Raw genomic sequence first — 25226 nt, 5'->3', positions numbered from 1 at the left:
AAAATAAAAAGCAGAATATGGTTAAAGGTTGAAAAATGAATGTTTAAGGTAAAATAAACAAGGTTTTTGTGATGGTATTGTCGAGGGGGTAGGGGGGAAGGCTGGTATAAGGTTAACATAATGTGTCATAATGCTGCTGCTATACTTACCGTTGTGCAACTAAACGTGTCAACGAATGTAACTTCTGCAATGCATCCAAGGGAATATGTTGCATTCTATTACCAGATATATCCAACGTCATAAGAGAATGTGTCATCGTACTGAAATGACAAGTTAGAAGGAAAAATTATAGCATAAGAGTAAACAGAAGGTTTTGGTTTAATGGTTTTATAAATGCATAATTTAACAGGGTAAGCCATTTTCAGACTGTCAACTGTCATTTAAAAACAATTGACATTTTCTGGAAATATTTCAATCACAGAAATTTTATGATTCTATTCATAAATTAGTGGCAAAATGTTAAATCTAAGAAAAAACCGCATGTGTCAAGCAATCATTAAGTTCTTCAGAACTTTAAATTTAATGAAAACAAGAAGTGTGTATGAAACTATCGTAACTTTTAGGGATGGTAATATTTTTAGAAAGATTCTTGCGAGGAAAACTCAAGCGTTATCAAATTGCTACTCACATATCATAAGTATCCATATCATCCAATTCAAGCTAAGAGTCAAAAACTTATCTATGGATCAGTAGTTGCCTCTCGATGAAAGTATTTTGGCAACTGTAAAATGTGTGAAACGTATTAAACACCCATTACGGTAAGACATTTGTATGAGTATCATTGTCATATGTTTTGAACTATATACACATAGCCGTGGTGATTTGGCAAACTGGACTTACAGATGATATGTTAAAGTTTAACCGTCTTTTTTGTGAGACCTTTTATATGTTTGGTGCTATTTATTTCCCAATACAAAAAGTTATAGAAATCTTTCGGAGATGTCGCACTTTTTGACATTTCTTCTCTACGTCTCAAGGACCCTTGAACCTAAATTGTGAACCTTGTGCATTTGATATCTAAACTATGACTTGACTTTATGACTTTAAATTAATTTTGTTTAACAAATAATAATATCAAAAAATGCAGAAAGCACTTTCACAATTGAGTGGCCGAGATTTATCAAATGAAGCCTTTAATTGTAGGAAGATAATGAAAGTCTATCAGGCCAGTTACAAAACCAAGACGAAATCGTGAAGATCTACATTGAATACTTTCCATTCTATGAATATCAACGAAATAGTATGGTGCCCATACAACGCAAGCATATTCAAGAACTAGCCTGACAAACGAACTTACGAAACTCTTGGGAATATCTTTTGACGAAACGTGAAACGTAAACTTTAATTATGACTCTAGAACACTATCAATATAATACAAACAAGATTATATGTTTAAACGTGACAAATTCAACATAAAGTCGTTATTTATTGTAAAACGTTTTTGTGTAAAACATTTGTGTCTTATAATTGTCAATATTTAGAATCAAAATTGTTTAGATCTATTTGTAGCTCTCCCCATTGATTGGTTTAGTAAATAATTTTAAAAATTTGTAAATCATCTGCATGGATTAGCAGTATGGAATTACTTAAAACAGAAGGCAAATCACACGGAGAGAATTGAAAAATCACTAATTGCTAAATTTAAGGTTGCAATTTACGAAAACCCTTTTTTTAGTAAATCAAGACGATTTTATTATAAAATGAATGAGAAAGTTGTAATTCAGCATTCAAATCTTCGTAAAATACAAAATTTTATAATTTGGTAATTATTATCAAAAGTTTTAATTCGAGCTTGTTGAAATCAAAGTAAATTGAAACTTTTGAGTCGCAATCTACTACTTTAGGGGAATAATTTAATTTGACTACTCATTAATCTTGTTTTGCGAAATGTATGCGGTGATTTAAGCATTCTCAATTCTCAAATCAATAAAATATAATCACAATATAAATATTGAAGCTGCAATATTGTAATTTACGAAATACCTATTTGCTGATTTAAGAAAAAATTTAAACAGTAGATTACAATTCTTTTAGTCTTAATCTAGTCTTTTCAGGGTAATAATTTAAAAATATTTATATGGTGATTTGCATGCACTCAATCCAATTTTTATTATGTTTTTTTTTTGTTACTTCGCTTACTATCTACAATACAAATACAATACGCTCTTCGCGCCAACCGTCGGTCGCGTCGTGGAGACGTGGAGCCACATTTTTTGTTTGTGCATGCCAAAGTGCTATGCGTCTTTATGCATTTACATTACATAGCTACATAGATTTTTGATTCTCTCGATGGAAGAATTGCAGAATATTTCTCAATACCAATATTTGCTTTGTCTATTTGATGATATTTTATATTATATAAATATCATGGGCTCTTGCTGAGTTTGACAAGGTGGGACAAGGGGGGACGGGGGTCTATGGTAACGTGACTTTCGCCATTCATTAAAACATTTTTTATTAGTATTTCTTTTGACTATTTTTTTATTTTGCTGCTGCAGCTGGCAGTTACCCGTTTATATTTATTTTCCTTCGATGACGTCGTTCTCGGTCGCAAGTACCGCTTATCACGACACTATGAAAAAGGGTGTGGCCTGCGCACGTGTATGTTGATGGTCTGATTTCGATTCGATCGTCAACGTCGTCGATGATGAGGATGCGCAACGTTAATGTGGTTGTTGTTGCGCTCGTGCCCAAAAATCTGCTGGACGAAGAATAATTTCCTGTTAGCGCCGCCGTTGCTCTGCACATATGGTTGATGTGCAATAGAATTTTCACTTAGTGATGATGTTTTTGGGTGTCCCGCTCCCGAATTGCATTGTAGTGTATATACACACATATAATCTTAGCATTTTCAGCTATGTATGTGGCTGGCTTTGCACTGGGCTTCTGAGTTGAAATTCCTGAAATTCCATATCATTCGATTCATTCGTAAACAGTCGCGCGTGCGTTAATATATTGTTTTTGTCAAGTGGTGTAAAAATAAAAATTTCAACAAAAAGGAAATTAATTGTTCATTTAACTATTTAATATCACAGATTTGGAATAGTTAAGGTTACTGAATGAAAGTGATTTGATAACACTATTTCCAACAGATGTGGGCAACCGGGCCAAATTGCGTTCTAAAATAGAAGATTGGCGAAACAGTGTAAATACATTTTAATTGTTTTTACCGGTTTATCTGACGAATAATTTTATCCCTCGGTGGGTTTATATAAATCATTTGTAAGAAATTCGTATGATTTTCTCTTAAAATTCCTTTTTTTCAGAAATTGAATTCAAAGGAAATGTTTATAAAATTAGTTATAATTTATTTAAAAGTGACATGTTTTTTAAAATTGTTGACATTGCTTTTTTTGATAATAAAATGTATATAATAGTTAAGGAAGTAATAATAGAAAGTATAGATAAGCCCTATGGATGTTTTGTTATATCCCATATAAAAGAAGACATTGAAATATTTGACATCAATACTTTTGAGAGAAAACCTTTCTTGTGCTATAAAATAGCCGACGGCCGTGATGTCTTTAAACCTTCAAATATGTAATATAATAAAACTGTAATGTAAATAATAAAACTATCATGTAAATAATAAAACTTGGAGTAAAAAAAATAATAAAAATAGTATAATATATTTTAATTTTAAGTTTCTAAATTTGTATTTTTAGAAATAAGTTAAAAACAATAAAAAATAAAGAATTCTTTCAAATGTGTCGTTCTTTTATATATTATTGATTTTTTAAATTATTATTCTCTAGTACAAACAAAATACAATGGTACGGAAATGAAAAATAAGTAAAGGTGTGGATTTTCTTATTGCATTACTACTGACAGAAATTATTTTCAGTTTCCTTCATAAAGATAAAGATAAGAGTTTTCGTTCACAACTAAGAAGAGTAAAACCACTCAATTTTTTAACTACCATTAAACTTCAAAAGATAAGACTACACTCTTGAATTCAAAAATAAATATGATATATTTGTGAATTAAGAACGATAGTTTTTAAATTAATAAGAAATATTCTTAAATTGCGACGAAAATGCTGAAAAAAATAAGCAAATTGATATTCAAAAGTTGCAATTACGAATATATTCATTGCAATTTGTAACAAAAACTTATAATTCGGCGCGCGATCAACTAAAAAAATATCCCTGAGAATACGAAAACCAATAAGTTTATGTTGTAAATCATAATGAAGATTGTTGATTTTGCAAAAAATTGTTCTTGAATCTCTACATGATTCCTTGAAAATAGAAAGTAAATTAATCTTTAAAAGCTACAAATTGCTGCAGAAACTGTTTAAAATTACGACTCAAAAGTTGCAATTTAAAGATAACTAAGTATCAAAACTGTGACTGTCATTTGCAAACTGCAGAATAACCTGTTTCAAATTACGACTCAAAAGTTGCAATTTAAAAAAAAGAAGTAGCAAAACATTAGTTGTCATTTGCAAACTAATGTATATTGTCGCAGTCTAAGAAGACAAGGGTTGAAATTTGCCACTTGTGTGTGTAGGTATTTAAAAAAACGAATCATAATCTACAAGAAAACAATTTCAATCCACAAACTCCTGCTGAAATTCACGATTAAAATTCACATTAAATTGATACAAATTAATATCAAATTGCAATTCGCTGTTTGAAATATTTGTTTTCCTCGGTCGAATTATTGCTACTCAAATGTAGTGAAATATGATTTTTGAGTGTCAATATCTTCATTTTGCTCATTTTATGAAATTGCAAACAAAAAGTAGCAATTTACTTATTTCGAAGCCAAGGTCCAAAACTGGATTCATTTTTCGTGATTTGTAGCTTATTTTTCTTGATCTGATCTAAGAATTCTTTCCGTGCATTAATTAATAAATTACACAGCAGTGGACCAAGGTGCCTCCCTTGAGGCACACCACAATTGTCTTTAAATTGACATGAAGGGTTCCTCCCGAACATATTTGCTTACTTGCTTGGGTCATCAGACCTGTTAAGGCCGTTGATAACCCCTTAAGGGCAAAGGGCATCTAGTAAGCCTACCCGCCATCGTGTGCGGTTTTGGGAGATATGTTTCATCTCCCTCCAACTCTTGCCTAGTGACACTGATTCCTCCTCGACTGTCCTGCGCCATGTGCTTCTCGGTCGTCAAGTTTTTTTTTTCTTGTGTGAGCGGATTGCACTGCACTGCTTGTATAATATAATAGAATATATAGGTTCCTGACCCATGGCATGATGGTTGGACTGTCATGCGAGAGTTCTTGGGTTTTGTTCCTACTTGTGCCACCTAAAGTTTTATTCACGGGTACTGCCTCTTGCAAGAAATTGACAAATTCTCCAAGAGTAATTCTTGTCATGAAAAAGTACTTTCTCAAATTAGCAATTCGGATTGGGCATATAAAATGTAGGTCCCCTCCATCCTTGCAATTACTCGCTCACAGAGAGTAAGTCACTAGGCCCTAGTGCTGTTGTGCCACCTAATTTTTATTTGTTAGGTACCTGACCTGTCCCTCTATGAAGAATCTGATTCTGTTAGGCCAGAATATCGTGAGGATGTTGCGAAGATATCTATTAACTAAGCTTTCTAGTAATAGCTGCACCTACGAGTACAAAGAAGCACAGGTTCGAAATTTGTGTGAAACTGTCGTAGCTTTGTACCTAGGATATTATAATGATTCCTCCAAATTTCCGATAAGAAACCGAACTCCGCTTTTGCTTTGCCGATGCCGCAGATGACGTCGTCTTTGGTTCCACCTTCGATGGAGACGAAACTTACAAGGTTTTAAAAGCTCTCCCCTTTTTCCATCGGTTGCGTGGAAATATTTATTTGAATGGATAGTCGGGTTCCGATGGTGATAATTTTTGTTTTGCCGGAATTAATTTTCAGCCCCACGACTTCTGCTTCTCTCTCCACTCTTGTTGCCGTTAGATGGAGATCCATGATCCATGAGAGAGTAAGCTGACATCGTCCGCGTAATCCAAGTGCCTTAAATTTGATGTCAAAGTCCATTGGATCCTTCCGCTACCTGACAAAGCTGCGCTACCTTATCACTAACAAAAACAATATTGGCGACAGAATACAGCCCTGTCTGACTCCGCTAGGGACTTCAAAACCCTTTGACAGCTACTATCGTGCAAAACGTGACGATTCGATCCTTCATAATTTTGCTTTTATAATAGCAATTAGTTTTTCTGGAATGCCTCTCCTCCGCAACGGTAACCAGATGTACTCCGATAACGCTATCAAAGACTTTCTCAAAGTTGATGAACAGCAGGTGCAGTAGTGCTCAATACTGATCCGCAGGGTATTGATATGATCAATAAAGGAAGATCTAAAGCGGAATCCTGCTTATTCGACATCGAGAGTGACCTCAAGGTATTCTCTGATGTGTTCCAGTATAATTTTTGCTACGCAAATTCCTCTCAAGTTATCGCAGTTTGTAAGATCTTCTTTTTTTGGGAGCTTAATGGTCATTCCCTCCTTCCACTCATCATGGAAGCTTTCGTTGGTTCAGGCTTCTTTCATAAGCGGATGAAGCAGCTCACTTGATGAAGTTGGAGCTTCTTATAAAAGCTCTGTTGGAATTCCATCAAGTCCTTCCATTTTTTAGTCCTAAGTGTTTTAATTGCTTAATTTATTAGGAAAAACATCATGACTGTAGTCTGTAAAGATGCAATTGACTTGAGTGTTTTTTTTTATCGCATTCAAAAAAAGTGAAAAATTGTAAAAAATTGGTAATGGTAGATTTTTTTCAAGAGCCCATGTTGATTCTTACTTGTAATAGAAGAACAGTTAAAAGAACTTTTATCACAGACAAAAACAAATTAGAAATAGAAGACAATTTCGCTATGATTATTCGCAACTAAATTTTTAGAACTTTTTTATGCACTGGCGTAAGGTTTAATTGTTTTCATACATCTGTGAACTCTTTGAAAAGAATAAACGATTTTAAGGAAATATAAGTCACATATTTTGTCAACATAAATGATGGTTATCCATCTGGAAAAACACTGAATCTCTCATATAGCTTAAAAATATTGCCAACTATTGAGGCTTTAGAAATCGAAAAATGTATTGATAAAAGATGATTACATTCTTGTGTGTTAGAAAAAATGAGAGATGAGGTCTTCAAAGACAGTCTTAAAATTATTTGCGTACGAAATTCACTCTGGAAGATGGCTTAAAGCATTGTGAAAGGTCATATACTAGTAAGATATCCGTTAAAGTTACGTTTACTATAAACTTATCTTGAAAACATATAAGGGTTTATTATTACAATTTATGTTGGCGCTTACAATAAATTTGCGGGAAGGGCTCGATATGTACTTTCTGTACATATTGTAAACTTTAAAGAAAAATAACACTGACAGTTTTATTTTTATTAAGAATAAAAACCTGCAAAAATTATTACACAAAACTTGTAAAAATAATTTTTGATTCGAATATCTCAAGAAAGAATAGAGGTATTGACCTTCGAAAAATTGGTTTTCGACCAAAATATCTCGGGAACTAAAATAATGACTGAAATTAAACTTATTTTACCACAGGCCAAAGATTGTAGTTAACTGTAAGAATTTTTTTAGAAACATTCAATTTACAACTTAAAAAAAAAACATACAAAGGCAACACCGGATAATGGTTTTTACTCGAATATTTTGAATATCCTAATATTGACTTAAAAACTTAAACGAATAGGAAATTATCAGTACTGGTAGCAAACCAACTACTTTTTATTCATAATACTTGAAATATTATGTTTTCAAAAAAATCAAAAAACCTTCTTTTTAGAGATCCTTACTTTAAGCTAAAAATGTTTGTTTTACTGTACGTCTACACAAGGTTATGAATACCTTTTTAATAATTAACATATAGAGATGTGAGCAATGAGGTTATTAGAAAAGGACTTTGAAGGAGCGATCGATGAACGGAGTAAAACTTTTCGCATTTGTATAGTGCAGTTAAAAAAATTCTCTAAAAATGGGCTGAGGGTAAACTGAACTGTTGAATTACTAAGGAGAGAATTACAACTAAATATATTTCAAAAGATAATTTTTGAATGAAAATATGATTTAAAAAAATTACAGATATGAACCATTTTATAGGTAGATTCTCGAATTTTTAAAATTCCTTATTTAGATACCCATCTTGAAACAAATGCATACTACTTACATTTACAACATGCTCATTGTCAAATTTTATTTGAAGTTCATAAGTATATCCTCTTGTTTTAAAAATGGGCACCTCCTTCTCTTTTTTGAGTGTTCGTAAAACTTTTTTGAATTTTAAATATAAAACTTCTTAATTCGTATGGAACTTCTTTTCTTAACTTTTATGTGTTGGATATGTACCTGCACACCACTTTAATTTTGTTTTTAAATTCCAACAACCTCCGTAACGCCTCTTTTGAACAAAATCTAATTGAATATTCCTAACTCATTAACCTTATTAGTGTAGGTAGGTAGGTACACACTTGTTTAACCTTTAAGTAAAGCACTTTATCAGAAAAGGTAGATTTCGTCCTTTCAATAAATAAAAGTTTTGTTTTTCGAAACCACTAATTACAATTTCCGCCTGCGTAAAATCATTAAGGAAAATTTCCTGCTTATTAATTAATATCCCATGCACCAGCATTTTATATCTATACCAATTTATATTATATATTTTATCAGCTGATACAAAAAACAAATAATAATAGCAGAATAATGTAGTTCATCAGAATTTTCACAATATGTAATTAACATCATCATTATAATTCATTAGTCATGAAATGAGAGAGAAAAATGAGGATATTCATACCTTCGAGTTTTGTAGGACTTTTGCTCACATCATAATGATTATTATTATGATTATTATCATTATCATCATCATTAACGTGATGATACAATTTATCATTAGTCGCAAAACTCACAAGGATTATTATGAATTATTTTTTGTTTTAATGAAAACAACTCCCTCATGAACCCATCAAGCTGTCATCTACCCATGGGCTTTCAGAAAACAGACAAAAATTTACAAAAATAAGTAGTTATGTACCTTCATTTCATACCTACCTTATGAAGCTGCATAGCAATAAAACGCCACGCCACGCCATCGCCATCCACTCGCCTTACAAAAATACATTAATTCGTATAAATGGAGCTACCAACAAGCAAACAGAAAAGCTTTCGAGGAAATTTGACACAGAAAGAGTTTTTTTTAGTGTTTGTTTGTTATTTTTAGACATAAAATGTCCTTTTTTGAAAGTTTTTTCATTTCTGTATGCAGACAGATATGTGATGACATTGTCCTGTGTATTTTAAGATTTTTAGCACGCAATCACAAAGTGAGACTATTCTTTTTTTTTAACATACACATAGGTTTTTGCATATATATTTACTCAGGACGAAAATGTATGCAATTCACGTGCACGGCACGCGAATGTGGGACACTCGCTCTGAGAGATTATTGTGTCCTTGTAACTACTATAGGTGTGTATGTTTTATTTTTTTTTATTTTAGTGCTGTAAAAATAATATATTTTTTTTTATTAACGTAGGATATTATGACAAAATTTAAATTTAAGAATTTTGGTACAGACAATGTTAAGTGTACCTGTAATAAAGTCAAATAAACTTAAATACCAACTTTTAAAGCTATTCAACTAAATTATGTAAAAGGGTGTATAAAATTTTGGTCAATAGTGCATTAAGTAATGTTGTTTTAAACGTTTCAATTACTCCAGATACTATTCAAATTTGTTAATGTTGAATTATACAGAACTAAGCTTTAAACAAATTCAGATAAATTTTGTTTTTTAATTTCACGTATCAAAGCTTCTCTCCTAATCCATTTCAGTGCAATTGAAATGGTGTAACAAAATAAAAAAAGTAGACGGGGAGGCAACTCCTAATGATAACTTACCATTTGAGCCCTTAAAAACTGCTAAGTGATTTTATTTTGTAATATGTCAAAATTCTAATTAAAAAAATGTAACTTTTAGCTTGGAGGTTAAATTAGCTGAGAATCCACAAGAGTAGGAGAAGGATTCTTAAGAGCAGTTAAAAATCTTTTATAAGTTCGTTGGTTCCATCAACTCGACTTAGAAATGTTGTGCATATAAATAAAAAAAGATTTCGTTAGCCTTTATATAGTAGTTGCTATCTACATTAAGCGGTAAGTTCTGTAAAAATTTGGAAAATCTATTTGAACGTATAAATCCTGAGGATGAAGTTTTGTTCAGTTGGAAGCTTCAATCTACCTTTACTTCAAAGGCCTAAGCATGAAAATAACGAAGAATGTTTTCCGATTAACGATATTAAATTTTATACTATCGACAAAGTGTTCTTACAGGACTAATTCAACATAGCTCAATCAAAATCCATAAAAACAAAGTACTGCTATAATACAAAGGCTATATGAAAATTTAAATTAACTATCATTCTGCATTGACTAATCACTTATATTATACTTACTTACTTAAGGTGGCACTACAGTCCGGGGCGGAATTAGGCCTCAACCAACAAGCGTCTCCAGCCAGCTCGGTCTCTAGCTAGCTGTCTCCAGTTTCGCACGCCAAGTTGGTTGAGGTCCTCTCTCACCTGGGTGCGCCACCTGAGTCGCGGTCTTCCTCTACTGCGACGTCCCTCGGGATTGGATTCGAAGACCTTCCGGGCTGGAGCGTTGATGTCCATCCGCTCTACATGACCTAGCCATCTAAGCCGTTGGACTTTGATTCTGCTAACTAGGTCAGTGTCGCTGTACAGCCCGTACAGCTCGTCGTTATATCTTCTCCTCCATTCTCCATCTATGCGTATGGGACCAAAAATCGCCCGAAGAATTTTTCTCTCGAAGCATCCTAAGACGCTCTCATCTTTCTTTGACAGGGTCCAGGCCTCAGCGCCATAAATGAGAACCGGGATGATGAGTGTCTTATAGATGGTGATTTTACATGCTCGAGAGAGGACTTTACTTCTCAATTGCCTTCTAAGTCCAAAGAAGCAGCGATTTGCAAGAGTTATTCTTCGTTTGATTTCAGCGCTGGTGTCGTTGTCTGCATTAATAGCGGTGCCTAGGTAGACAAAGTCCTTAACTACCTCAAAATTATAGCTGTCCATGGTGACGTTTTGTCCAAGACGTCGTCGTTCAGTGTCCTTTTTTGATGACAGAATATACTTGGTCTTGCCCTCATTGACCACTAAACCCATCTTCTTCGCTTCCGTCGCAATGCTCAAAAACGCTCCACTGACATCACGCTTTGATCTTCCAATTATGTCAATATCATCTGCGTATCCGAGTAATTGGATGGATCTTTGGAAGATTGTGCCTCTAGTGTTGACGGTTGAGTTTTGCACAATTCTTTCCAGAACGATGTTGAAGAAGTCGCATGACAGTGCATCGCCTTGTCTAAAACCTTTTTTGACATCAAATGCATCGGTAAGATCTTTTCCGACCTTGACAGAGCAGCGTGCATTCTCCATCGTCATTCTGCAAAAACGGATAAGTTTGACAGGGATGCCAAAACTAACGCGAATCTGCTCAAAATCTTAACTTCCAAGTTTGAACTCAATCGAACCAATAGTTTAGGTTTAAGGAGCGTAGACAGACAAACAGGACAGACAGACAGAATCACAGGACCCACTTTTTTCAACTTCTTTAGAATTCGAAATTTTGCACGATGCCATATAGTTTCTATTTGTCGCAAGTAAAAATGTGCTAAATATCTTTCATAGCCATCTTTTATTCTGTATACCGTTTAACCATTGATTCTTTAGAGAAAAAACAACTGTTTGATTGTGTATTTATAGAGTTAAGCAAATCATTTGACAAACTGAGCCATAAAGTAAAAAAAAAAAACAAATCGGAAATTAGTTTATTGTTAATTTTGGTGTACCTCAAGGTAGACACCTTGGTCCATAGTTCTTTATTCTGTTTCAAATAACCTTTCTGCCGTCTTACAAAATTTGATGATGTTAATAAACGGTGATTTTTTAAGAGCTTGAGAACTTTTAAAAAAAAAACGCATACAATTTACAAGATCTCATCGATTCTTTATTTGAAACGTTAGATTGGTCCATGACATTTACTTTTTGAAGATAATTTCATTTAAATGTTGACCGCGGCTGCGTCTTAGGTGGTCCATTTGGAAAGTCCAATTTTGGGTAACTTTTTCGAGCATTTCGGCCGGAATAGCCCGAATTTCTTTGGAAATGTTGTCTTCCAAAGCTGGAATAGTTGCTAGCTTATTTGTGTAGACTTAAGACTTGACGTAGCCCCACAAAAAATAGTCTAAAGGCGTCAAATCGCATGATCTAGGTGGCCAACTTACCGGTCCATTCCTTGAGATGAATTGTTCTCCGAAGTTTTCCCTCAAAATGGCCATAGAATCGCGAGCTGTGTGGCATGTAGCGCCATCTTGTTGAAACCACATGGCAACCAAGTTCAGTTCTTCCATTTTTGGCAACAAAAAGTTTGTTAGCATTGAACGATAGCGATCGCCATTCACCGTAACGTTGCGTCCAACAGCATCTTTGAAAAAATACGGTCCAATGATTCCACCAGCGTACAAACCACACCAAACAGTGCATTTTTCGGGATGCATGGGCAGTTCTTGAACGGTTTCTGGTTGCTCTTCACTCCAAATGCGGCAATTTTGCTTATTTACGTAGCCATTCAACCAGAAATGAGCCTCATCGCTGAACAAAATTTATCGATAAAAAAGCGGATTTTCTGCCAACTTTTCTAGGGCCCATTCACTGAAAATTCGACGTTGTGGCAGATCGTTCGGCTTCAGTTCTTGCACGAGCTGTATTTTATACGGTTTTACACCAAGATCTTTGCGTAAAATCTTCCATGTGGTCGAATAACACAAACCCAATTGCTGCGAACGGCGACGAATCGACATTTCACGGTCTTCAGCAACACTCTCAGAAACAGACGCAATATTCTCTTCTGTACGCACTGTACGCATTCGTGTGGTTGGTTTAATGTCCAATAAAGTAAACTGAGTGCGAAACTTGGTCACAATCGCATTAATTGTTTGCTCACTTGGTCGATTATGTAGACCATAAATCGGACGTAAAGCGCGAAACACATTTCGAACCGAACACTGATTTTGGTAATAAAATTCAATGATTTGCAAGCGTTGCTCGTTAGTATGTCTATTCATGATGAAAGCATACTGAGCATCTTTCTCTTTGACACCATGTCTGAAATCCGGCGTGATCAGTCAAATACTAATGCATGAAAATCCTAACCTCAAAAAGATCACCCTTTATATGCAGATGAATTATGTTTTCTTGAAATATTCTGTGAAAATAATCAAGGTCCTATCTCTAGTACTTTCTAAATTTAAGAAGTCTAAACAGAAACCGCTTCCAGGTATGAATCTCCTGTTAGGGTACTTTTTTCTCGCAAGTAGATTTTTTTTAAATTTTGTTTACATGTACATTGTAACTCAAAACTATAAGATAAACCTCAAATTTAAACTCTCGAATATACTCTTATTGCCATTACGATGATGTAGCACGTTTTTGATTGGATACAAATTGACAGTGTAACTTTAAAAACAAGACAATTTCAAAAGTTTTAAAACTGTAGGAATGAAGGGATTACGAAAAAATGTGTCCCGAACAAAATAAGATACACAGCATACCATATATGTAGCTTCATAATCCAACTCAATAATAACATATGTACATTTTTTTTCTTCATTTCAGACTGGTCAATTATTTCAAAAACGGGGTTAGACATACTTAAATAAATATCCCACTGAAAACACCAATATTCCTCAAAAACGCAGATTTATTCCTACTGTTAACTGCTGTAAGTAAATACATTCATATACATACATTACATATTTTCTAAAATTTTTATCATAAAGTTTAAAAACAAAATTGATATTTCGAAAAAATTATATTCGTTCGCATAGTGTAATTTTATACGTAAATGTCTAAAGTGGGGAACCTTCAGTTGCGTGTTTGTGTAAAGTTCAATATTCAATATCAACTCATAATAATTTTAAATTTAAAATGTAAGTGAAGGTATAGTTTTTGAGAACAATAAAAAGGGCTAGTCTTTTATCGTCATCTATAAAAAGGACAACAGTTAAGGGGGAAACGTCTCAAAGATAATTGGTCTTCTTTCTTCAGCAAAAAATGATGACTACACAAAACTCTTTTAATTTTCTGTTCATAATTTCTCTTTTTAAGAATCTTTACTGGCATATCCTTGACAAGTTGTATTCAACTTAAAAATTATGAAGTCAATAAATCTACACAAAAAAATGTATTACAAGTTTCCAGAAACCCAAATAAAAGCAAAATTTATTAAATAAAAATCCAATTAATAAAAATTAATTAATTTTTACCATAAAAATCCATCGGCAAAAGCTTAAATCTAAAAATATAAAAAAAATATTAAAAGTCAAAATTGCGTATAGCAATTTTTACTTTTCATAGGATCGGATCAATTTAATAACAATATTACCCTCATATAGAGTTTCATATAATAAATTCCAAATAAACATAAATAAAAAAATATTAAAAATCATTCAACCATCAAAAATTTTGTAGGATAAAACGTTAAAAAAAATATTTGAAATACTTAAGCTTAACCAAATTTTAATATGAATAATGAAAAACAGATTGAGGTGGCTTTTTTTTTAACTGAAGGCCTCTCCGCGTCAAAGTTCCACCATCAAGCTATAAAACCTATAAATAACTGTGTGTGTATAATGTATATTTGTTTGCTGATGCCTGTAGATGTATATGTACGATTTAAAATAACATCTAGTCCTGCAGGTTTTATTATGCGGTCTGATTATTATAAGCCCCTCGAGCCTCTAGGCAATAAGGTCAATTTTCATTGTTTATATCATATTTTTGTTGTTTTTTTTCACTCTGTGGAAAATTATTTTGTTCATCAATGAAAATTTCACATCGGCTTGTTTGAAATTTTGTTGTTTTCTTTTTTCGTCCTGTACGGAAATTGCTTGAATGCAAAAAACACATTATTTTCTTTCATTTATTCTAAAGGGGGTGGCTGCGGGGATCACCCCGAGGCATGTCCTGTCCACCAAAACTCATATACCATAGATACCGATAAAAGCTCACAAAAATTACAAATCGATCCGATAGACCGCATTAGCAGCAGCACCAGCATCGTACTCCAATGGACGCGGACCATTGTGGATTTTAACCATCATCGCCATCAAGAATGATGATGAAAGATGAGCCATCGTCATCATCATGAAGCGCTAAAGTTTGAGCACCGAAAAATAGATATTATATGCTGATGCTGATGCTGATGATGATGCTGATGGTTCAAAAATGCCAAGAATGTTTTATAAAATGCAGAGATTTTTTGCGGTCATTTTCTATAGTTGTTTTGTTGTTGTTGTTGTATTACTCGTCCATCTCAACTAATGAGAATGAACGGAAATACGCTGAAAAAAAGGATAACACACAGTAAATTGTGGCTGTGAGAACATATTCAATCTGATCGAGGAGGGTATCGGAATGAAGGGCAGAATTGACTACAAAAACCAACACAAAGGACGAAAAATTGGATCAAGGGTTAGTATAGTGGTTTTACGAGGAGTGCATAGGAGGTGAGTGGTGAATGGATAGAACACTATATCGTGGCTAAATAGATGGGAAATAGAAAAAGGAACTGTATCTATGCATCCTTTTGCCAAAAAATCTTCAAACCGGAACCAATACGATGATAGTTATTACCATCACATGTATACTATACACAACGAGTTCGAGCAAATTTTGATTGTCTATTATTACTGCTATTTCAGGGCATCGCCTTCATCCTTATCGACATCGTCATCGCTCGAAACGTCGATGATGATGACGATGGTCAAAAATGATCACACAAGCTGCATTCGCTTCCATCCCTTTTCCTTGAAGCCGGATGGATGGTGCTCTGCTGATGCTGGTAGAGCAGAACAGAGTTTGGACAAATTTTCCGTGTTGTTGCAACATGCACTATATGCGATTGATTATGAGAGAAAGTACATCAGTCTTGCTATATGAGGAACATACTCACATGGTTGATGCCAAACATTGATGCTGCTTCTGCTCTTGCTTCAACTGCTGCACATTCTGTTGTTGCAGCTTTTTGAGCCAGACAATTCAATCATTGAATTGTTTGGCTTCCACTTGAATGAGAATTGAATGGATTCTGGTCTTCACTGTGACTTTGTCCGGAAGACATCAGCAGTGCAGCAATGAGTTAAGAGCTTGTGGTTATAATAGCCTGGCATACAGGATACAAGAGGAACAACTACATCAACTGTACTCTCTATATAAACTGACTATACACTACCTTTAAGGGAAAGAAGGAATTTTTTTTGGGTCAATTGAATAAGACAACATCGTTGTTTTTTTTTCCTTAATCACAAGTTAAAATGTGAGAGTTGTGAATTTGATGTTTGACTTGGCAGAAAAAATGTTAACTTCTTTGAATTTTTTTCCATCGTGAAAAACGATTGAGTTTTTAGAGTTTTTTTCGTTAGAGGTGTAGACAATCTTCTGTAATGATAGAAACATTTAATTTTTAGCAGTGCTCAATTTGAGCATTTTTTGAGCATTTGGACTCAGATACCAGTTTGTACAATCAGAGAATGTTCTTCGTTTCAAATGGTCCATTGGCTTCAATTTTAAAGAACGCTGTGAAATTTACTGATATGGGAAGTGAAATTTTCAACCAACCGATTATCTCACTGACACGACAACATCAAATTACATAGACTTCAATTTTTACGTTTAACGTCTTATTGCCTGTCTGCTAGGGTGATGACCAATAATTGCAGTAAAAGTTCTTAAAGCTTCGGTCACCAATTTTAAATTTCGAAAGATATGATAAATGTTTATGATTTGCAGATGTTCCTCGTTCTTGTACTTAATTTTCTCCTTAGATGCCTTTAATTATCTCGTTTAAGAAAGAACTCAATAACTATCTACTCTGTTTTTCTAACTAGTAAATAGTGATTCGGTTTCATCTTCAAAGTAATTTTATTTCAGTTTCCATCACGCTGACTTTGTTCTACTTTACTTAATAACCTAATCAACAACATCGATTTTAATTCGTTCTTGGATAACAACATCCAAAATAAATCTACGAATCCTTCTATTTGAAAACCAGGTCCATTGCTGACTTTTCAACCTATCAACAACGCAGATTTTCAACTTTTTATGAATTCCTATATCTAGAATACAATGAAAAAATCCAAAATAGCTTGATTACGGATCACAGATGCTTCTACCAATTTATTAACAATATATATAAAACCGATGGCTTCCCCCGAACATTAAAATTACACGATATGTCATCTACGGACTCTTGAACTATCACAAACCTCTTTGCCTCATTCTTCACCCAATCGTACTATTATCATCTCGAAGAACCTGACTATAGTTTTTCTGTATAACTTAAAATGTACCTTATGCACCTGCCTTACCAAATTCGAAGTAAGCGTTGGTAATGTTGGTAAAAAATTAAGTCTATTTAAGGTGTGATATTTTCTTACTTTTTTGCTGCTTTGTGAAATATTTAAGCTTGGAGTCATTCCTCCTAGTTTTCTGTTTTCGGTGATTTTCCCATTATTTAAAAAAGGGATGCATCTTATCCAGCGAATTATCGAGGGATATCGTTTTTAAACTCGTCTATCAAGATATTTGCGAGTATGATATTGAGTAGACTTACTTTGTGGGTAAACGTGAACTCCAAGATCAGTGAGCAAGCTGGATTTCGCTCTGGATATTCAACTAAAGATCAGTTGTTTCTGCTACTTAATATTGCAAATGTATACTTAAATCGTGGACAAAAACTGTTTTCCTTTTTTTATAGATCTTAAGGCAGCATTTGATAGCATTGATCGAGAGGCACTTTTTCTAAAATTTTTGAATATCGGCATATTTTCCAAAATTATCAAAATTTTAAGAGGTCTTTATGCCTCCTCTCCGAAGATTTCAGATCTTCAATGTACCTAAAAGAAGGATGGGTGTTGGGTACTCTTTTATGCACACTGATTATTGAGTATTTAGTGGAGCACACGGAGGAGGGGTGAACTTTGAGGGTGAAAATGTCCCGGGCTTATTATGTGCTGATGATATCGTACTTTTATCAAAATCCCCAGATCAACTCCAAGAAATTATCGTCAAACTTGGAAAATACTGCAATAGATGGAATTTATAAGTCAATCTTAGCAAATTTTGCATAATGATCTTCGGAAAAGGACACGGAAGATACGCTAGTAGGAAGTTCAAGTTGTTAATTAAGTTAAATACCTCGATGTGACCATAGCAAGTAACCTTTGTATCGAAAAATGCGTTTTGTATGCGTTTTCTGGAAAAACTGCATTGCAAATAAATCCATTCCTCACTCAGCAAAATATAAACTATTTCAAGAGGTTGCAACATCTATTATGCTTTAATCCTCGCAAGTGTGGGTCTACAAAAAATATGAGGATGTGGAAAAATCATTACATTTCTTTTTAAAGCGAGTCTTTGCTCTCCCATCAACAATGCCTAATTATTATTTGCTTCATATCGAAACAGGCACGGCACGCTCAAGATGCATTTCGATTACGTTATCAAAATACTCCGATTGGATTCATCAAGGCTGGTCAAGATCGAATTTGATTTGGACAATCTAACGGGTTTGAAAGGAAGTCTTTACTCCCTTGTTGCGAAATTGGATGAGAAATATCAACCAGGCCAAAGCATAGCAGTATAGAGACCTCTATGGTATGTTGGAGTTAATTTTGGAGAATCAAAAACGACAAGAACTTAACGGATTTGGAAAAATAAATATCAGACACTTTTTAAGATTTTGTCCAATTATCCAAGAAATTGGTCGACATATTTTGGGAAGAACCAATTTGTAGCTGAAGATGTAATCCAAACCCTTAATGCAGCAAAAGGCTGGGATTAACTTTACAAATTCCTCCAATGCGCAATGGCTTACAAAAAAGAATTCTTACAGAGAGCTTTTAATTTGTTCAGTGCATTTACATACATTTTTGTTTTTATTCTTTTTACTATATCTTTTTATTGAAATTAAAAAAAATATATAAGCTTGTTTTAAATTAATTTCCAGTAATCTAATTTTATCAATCCTTATAATCTCACTTTTTATCTTTATTGTTTTGTTTGTTTTTGCTATCAGAATTCATAATCTGTCAATTTGACCGACGGTTTCAAAACTAGGTCTTACAAGACTTGTAATCATTTATCATTTATTGTATAATTAAATTTTATTTATAAATCAATTCTATAGAGTTGTTTTCAAGTTTTCAATCTCCGTTACCATTTATGTAAACTCAGCACTTCAGCAGTTCCTCAAGGGAGCCACCTTGGTCCTTTGTTATTAGTCTTAACTATCAACAGCGTTATTAATGTGATTGATAATTCAATTGTTTCTATTAACGCTTATGACATGAAAATAAAAACTGATTCTGTCTTACTCAAACATTATCTTGACTCCTTTCAGACTTAGTGAAACACAAATTTTATAGAACTCAATGTTGCTTAGTTCCAAATAATAATATGCAACCGTAAACAATTACATCTTCCTTTCCGAAATTATGTACAGGCTATACGATGACACCGTTTGTTCTGTTTGTGCTATTAGCGACCTAGGAATTATGTGCGACACTTAGTTAAATTTTCGCAACCATTTTGAATACATTATTAACAAGGCCTAGTCTTCCCTTTGTTTCATCCAACCTTGATCTAAAGAATTCTCGAACCTTTATTTTAGACCTCTCCTCGAAAAAGCTAGTCAATTATAGTCACCCCATCAGAACTCTCACCCTCATAGAATTTAATCTTCGAGTTGCACTTCGCGGTCTTCCTTGGGGTGATAATCTATTCTTACCACCTTATGAAAATCGTTTAACTTATTCATCTGCCAAACCATCCAAAACCGACGAGATGTCGCTCTTCGTTTTTTTTAAGTTCCTTGTTTATTAAAAATTAATATGTATGTCTTTGGGACCAATCCCAAGCATAATATAAAACTAAAACGCTCAAAAGTCCATTGAGAGCCAGGGCTTACTTACAGCTCTCAACTATTCCTGTGTGCGATTATTGAAATAACAAGCTAGATTCCAACAGTACTATTCTGCAGTATGTAGTTTGTATCTTCATTTTCACAAGTATTTCCCGAAAACGGAAAAATGCAACTTCGACACCATTAAGAGAAAAATCATATTTTAAAAACACTTGAACCTAGGCATGTCTATGAAGATGCTTAAAATACTGCAACAACAATATATATTATCAGAATCGATCTAAACAGAAACAGGTAACAGCAAAACAAGGCTGTCCCTTTAGTCCACTTCTTTTATTTTCCTATGACCTCAGTGTACACCCACCAGGAGGCATATCTAACTCGGAAGCTAAAATCGAGGTTCTGGATGACTTGGGAAAAGAAATTGAAAAAAGTCATCCTATGACTATTTAGTAGTCAATTTTCAACCGATAACCGCGATAGAGTCAATAGAACAATTTTTGGTTGTCAATTTTCGAATCCGAAGTTTTTTTACAATTTGACAACTTTGGTTGAAGGAAATTTAAACTACGATTGTCATATTGACTAATGTGGTAGTCAATACGACAACTACGGTAGTCAATTTGTCAACTAAGGTAGTCAAAAGGACAACTGCGGTAGTCAATATGACAACTGTGTTAGTCAATATAACAATTATCGATAGTCAATGTTAGGTAGTCAATATGAAAGCCAAATTGTCATATTGACTACCGAAGTTGTTCTACTGACTATCCAGTAGTCAATTTTTTTAAAAAAAAAAGGTTGTCATATTGACTATTTTGGTAGTCAATGCAACAATTTATCCAAATTTCAAGTTGACTATCGACGATTGTTAATATGACATTTTTTTGTTTCTGTGTAGGTTTTCGTGTTTTGTTAAAAAAGTTGTCAGTTGAATTATTCTTAAAAATTTTTAAACTAAAAATCACTTTTCGTATATAATGAATTAGTTTTGATTTTAAAATCTATTTTCGCTAACGAGATTTTTAGTTGAAAATCAATCAACCAATTTTAGTAACATTTCTTAAAATTTCTTATTTCTTATGTGAACAAATACAAATTGGATAACTCAAATTGTTTTGAAGTCAATATCTTCGAAAACAATAATTTCTGTGAGATGAAATTAGTTTGTAACCATGATGTCAAAGAACCTGACTATAGTTTTGTTTACTTAATTCAAAGGTACCTCATGCTCGTCCCTTACCGAATTCAAAATAAGTGTTGGTATTTTTGACAAAAAATTAGGTCTACTTAAAGTGTGCTTTCTTCCTATGTAAACCTCTTTCAGTACGGTCGAGAAATGTCAACATGTTCTATTCGACAATTCGGACCGATTACATTAACTTCCTATGGGAAGTTAATAACATTTAAAGAAGAAGATAGGTTACTGCAATACATTTTTATATACCACGTTTTTTGTTTTTTCTTCATTGGCCAGAACGTAATGATTTTGTGAGTTTGAGACTCCTGAAAATTCACACCTCAAACAACTCTCTTTAAAACTAAAACGTCAAATCGGTTGGAATTTTGCTATTCCAGTCATGATTATATCTTTAAAATATTTTGTCCTAGGTGAGTAATCTGTAGCCGTGTACCATTACATAAATTTGGTGCGTCAAGATTTATCATTAACAGAACTGGATCACCAACCGTTAATCTCAACTTATGAGAAGGCCACCCTGATAATTTCAAAGAATCAAGAAACTCTATGGGGTATGATGTTACTTGCTGAGAGGTACTCGACGATATCTCCCTCCTCGTCCGACACAGTAACTATTTCATTAGTTGGAGCTTAAATTGCGAGGCATGACACTCAGCATCGAAAGATCTACGGGCTTCACTCTGAATATCAGTCTGGGAAGCTCTTTGAGCCCTATGGCGCTCAACATCTAAAAGACGTTGTTATTGACCCTGATCTTGATTCTCAGAAGCTTTATGAGCCCTATGGCTCCCAGCATTTAAAGCCAAACGGGTTTGGGTCTGTTCTTCGGACTCTTGGATGGTTGCTATTTTCGTAGCTCGAGCTCTGCTAGAACTACGCGCTTGATTAGATTAGAACATCGTCAGCGTAGATTTGCAATTGACAGACGAAAAACACAGAATGCATATTATTAATGAATAGCGAAAACAGTAAAGGCCCAAGCATTGGTCCTTGAGGAACACCAGTTTAAATAAGAAGGAACTAAGACAGAAGCTATACGTCTTGGCTTATAAAAAGTACCAACGCTACATTTATTAACAACCTTAAAAAATAGCTCTAAGCAAATAGTCAAATGTCTCGCGTCTCATCAAAACACCTTACATGAAGGGATTGAATATAATTTTAGAGTATATTAGAACACCTCCTTCTGATGTGTGAGTTCGGTCAGCTCGAAATGGTTTTTTAAATTCGTTGATTATAAAGTAACTTCTATTTAAAGGTGGTAAGAGATAAGTCTCGGATATGCAAACTTGTAAACAATATTCTGTCCCTCGTTAATGTGAGAAATATGTAAGTCATTTGTCCTTTAACACAGAGTGAAAATCAATCTAAAACAGTATGATAAGCTCATTAAATTCTGATCTTGACATCATTGTTCAATGGAGAATAAAAAACCGTGTAGAATTTAATGCGTCGAAAATTCAATGCTGTCTACTATCACAAAAGTGTAACCCTCCCCCAATGCAATGGGTGTGACTTTCATCGAGGAGATTGAACAACTATTAGTCCTAGGTATGTGCTTCACAAACCACTTGTTGCGGAGTGCTCACATATTTGACCTCGCCAAAAATGCTGCAAAGTTTTTAGGTTTTCTATGACGATGCAAGAAGTTTTTTACTCCTTCTGATCTGGCTATAATTTACAAAGCTTTTATTTCGTCCTAAACTCGACTAAAACTCTCATATTTGGGCTGGAGCCCCAATAACGTACATGAGTCTTCTTCTTTAGCCGCACTACACGAATGTGGAAGGCTTTACCTGACTCAACATTTCCCACTCATAACCCATAAACCTATTTTGCTTTCGTAATTGCTCGCACTGTTTTGATCATTATAAGGGTATTCACAACCCCTTTAGTGCGCGCACAATATAATAAAAAATAATATATCTAGTTCATGTTGTAAAATGGGTCAATATGGGTGCGAAAGCTACCCCAAGACTAGGATTGGCGTAAAGTTGTAAATTTTTGGGTTCTTGTCATCGATTTTAAATGTCATCTTTTAAAAAATATTAGGGTTTGAAGTTGGAAAATGCATTTGAAAAATAATTAGAGTGCGCCTAAAAAATATAAGGCTGCAACATAAACGCCTGTAGGCAAAAAAATTTGTTAATCACGATATTTGTAAATGAGTTTTTGTTTTATCACTTATGTGCTTACGATTTCGACCCTAAAAGTTAATTTTGGCGTATTTTCCCCAAAACTGGTCAATCAAACTTCAAATCGATAGCTGCCTTGTAAATAATGTCAAGCATAATTTTAATTTTCCATTACTCTTAACCTCTCTTCCTTAATATGACCTCAATAAACATATTTCACATTTTGTTTGCTTAAATTAATGAAATCCACTTTGGCCTCAAACCAAAGCCACTCTCCTGTATATTTTTCTATATTCAAATAAGTCTCATTCTTTTGAGCCATTATGGCATTTTTAACACCTATGTTAGTACTTATTCATTTTTCCCATTGCAAAGTCAACAACAATGGGCCACAACAGGATATAAAAAAAGAAACCGAAAAAGAGAAAAAATATAGACTGTTGAATCTCTCGGGAGGGTGTATGTCTCATCTCATCTATGTACGTCGGTCGTCGTTATCAGTCGTTTCGGTTGGGCCTTGACAAACATCGCACTTCAAAATCTACATCCCAGAATATGTTGACAGAAATTTCGGTTTTGGCACAAGGACCAGTGCCAAAAGGAGCCAACATTTCAACCTAAACCACATTCTCATCCAAAATCCTTCATATGGAGGTATGTAGGTTGGTAATAAAGAAGGCACGTCGCCGCGCCGGGCGCCCGCCGTACCATTTTCGTCCATATATACCTATGTTTTATATCATCTTTTTTTTGGAATATGCTTCTATATGAAGATGCCTAAATGGAAATTTACGTTTTCTGCAGATGGAGCTATGGGAGAGGTTGAGAAAAGTGTGAAAAAAGAGGTTGTTTTCCAACCGCCTGCACTTTCTGCTACTTCTTTCTATTCTGACTGATATGATGTTGTGTTTGGTTCGATGGGTATGTGTTTACCTTGCGCCAACTTGCAAGGATATTTAAGGACCATGGACTGTAATATCGTTGCATATTAAATCCGGGTTAACCTGCATTTGCTTGCTTGGGGTTTTCCGAGTTTAGAAGCAGCCAGCGAGAAGAACCTTGCAAGTGAGCAAAAATTCTTTCACTTTAGTCCACATGGGCGAGTAAATGTGTGAACTACTGTCATTGTAGAATAGAGGATACTTTGACGGTATAGTGACGGAGCAACGAAGGTCCTGTGTTCAAAATAGTACAAACAATTTTTAAAATATATAGATAACCCACATATATGGCACAGTATTGATGATGTTGCCTCAACAACGACGAACGACCGACGTCGCTCGTCGACTGCTTGGGAGCCTGGAAGCTTGCATACATTTATTTACACCAAGGATATTCCACCTAGGGGAATTTTTAGTTTAGTTTTATTTTTGGTCCTTATTTTGTGTGTGATGCGGTGGCAATGACGATGACGCGGTGTGGCGCGGTGGCGGTGGGACTATGGTGCAAAACGTTCTTCTAATTGGTTTTATGTAAATTCCATGTGTATGTGGCTGCGGTATACCTTACGCTGCATAGGAAATGACACACAACAAAAATAAAAAATACCAAAAGTTGGCGCACATTTTTATTTTACATTTTACACTTCAGTGTCACCTAGTTTGCTGCTTGTGTGATGATCCTGCGGGAGGTCCTTTTTGGCGGGCTTGAGGCATATACACATAACGACAGAAAAAGTAAAGGTGACACACACAAAAATAAAATAAATATAAAAAGAAAAAGAGGAAAATGGCAAGAATCATCCAAGTGACATAATATTAAATTCAAAGGAATTTTCATTTAGTTTTTGAGAATTGCAAAGTGAGGATGTCCCATAGACGTCGATGACGATGACGACAACGACGGTGGACGATGCCGATGGTAGAGACGAGGACTATATGAAAATGACGAAAACCAACGGGGAAAGGA

General features: G+C 34.3%; 1 protein-coding gene across 1 annotated transcript in view; it reads right to left on the bottom strand.

The window, feature by feature from the left end:
- The window catches only part of LOC129943454 (chaoptin), a 267774-nt gene that overhangs the window by 4461 nt on the left and 238087 nt on the right, over positions 1-25226 (bottom strand). Inside the window, exon 4 of the mRNA XM_056052921.1 lies at positions 150-260. Coding sequence (XP_055908896.1) covers positions 150-260 — 111 coding nt within the window. The remainder of the gene's footprint in view (positions 1-149; positions 261-25226) is intronic.

Source organism: Eupeodes corollae, chromosome 1, assembly GCF_945859685.1.
Source record: "Eupeodes corollae chromosome 1, idEupCoro1.1, whole genome shotgun sequence".
In the NCBI taxonomy this organism is placed as follows: domain Eukaryota; kingdom Metazoa; phylum Arthropoda; class Insecta; order Diptera; family Syrphidae; genus Eupeodes; species Eupeodes corollae.
The sequence above is the reverse complement of the archived record's forward strand: the minus strand, read 5'-3'. Positions and strand labels throughout refer to the sequence as shown.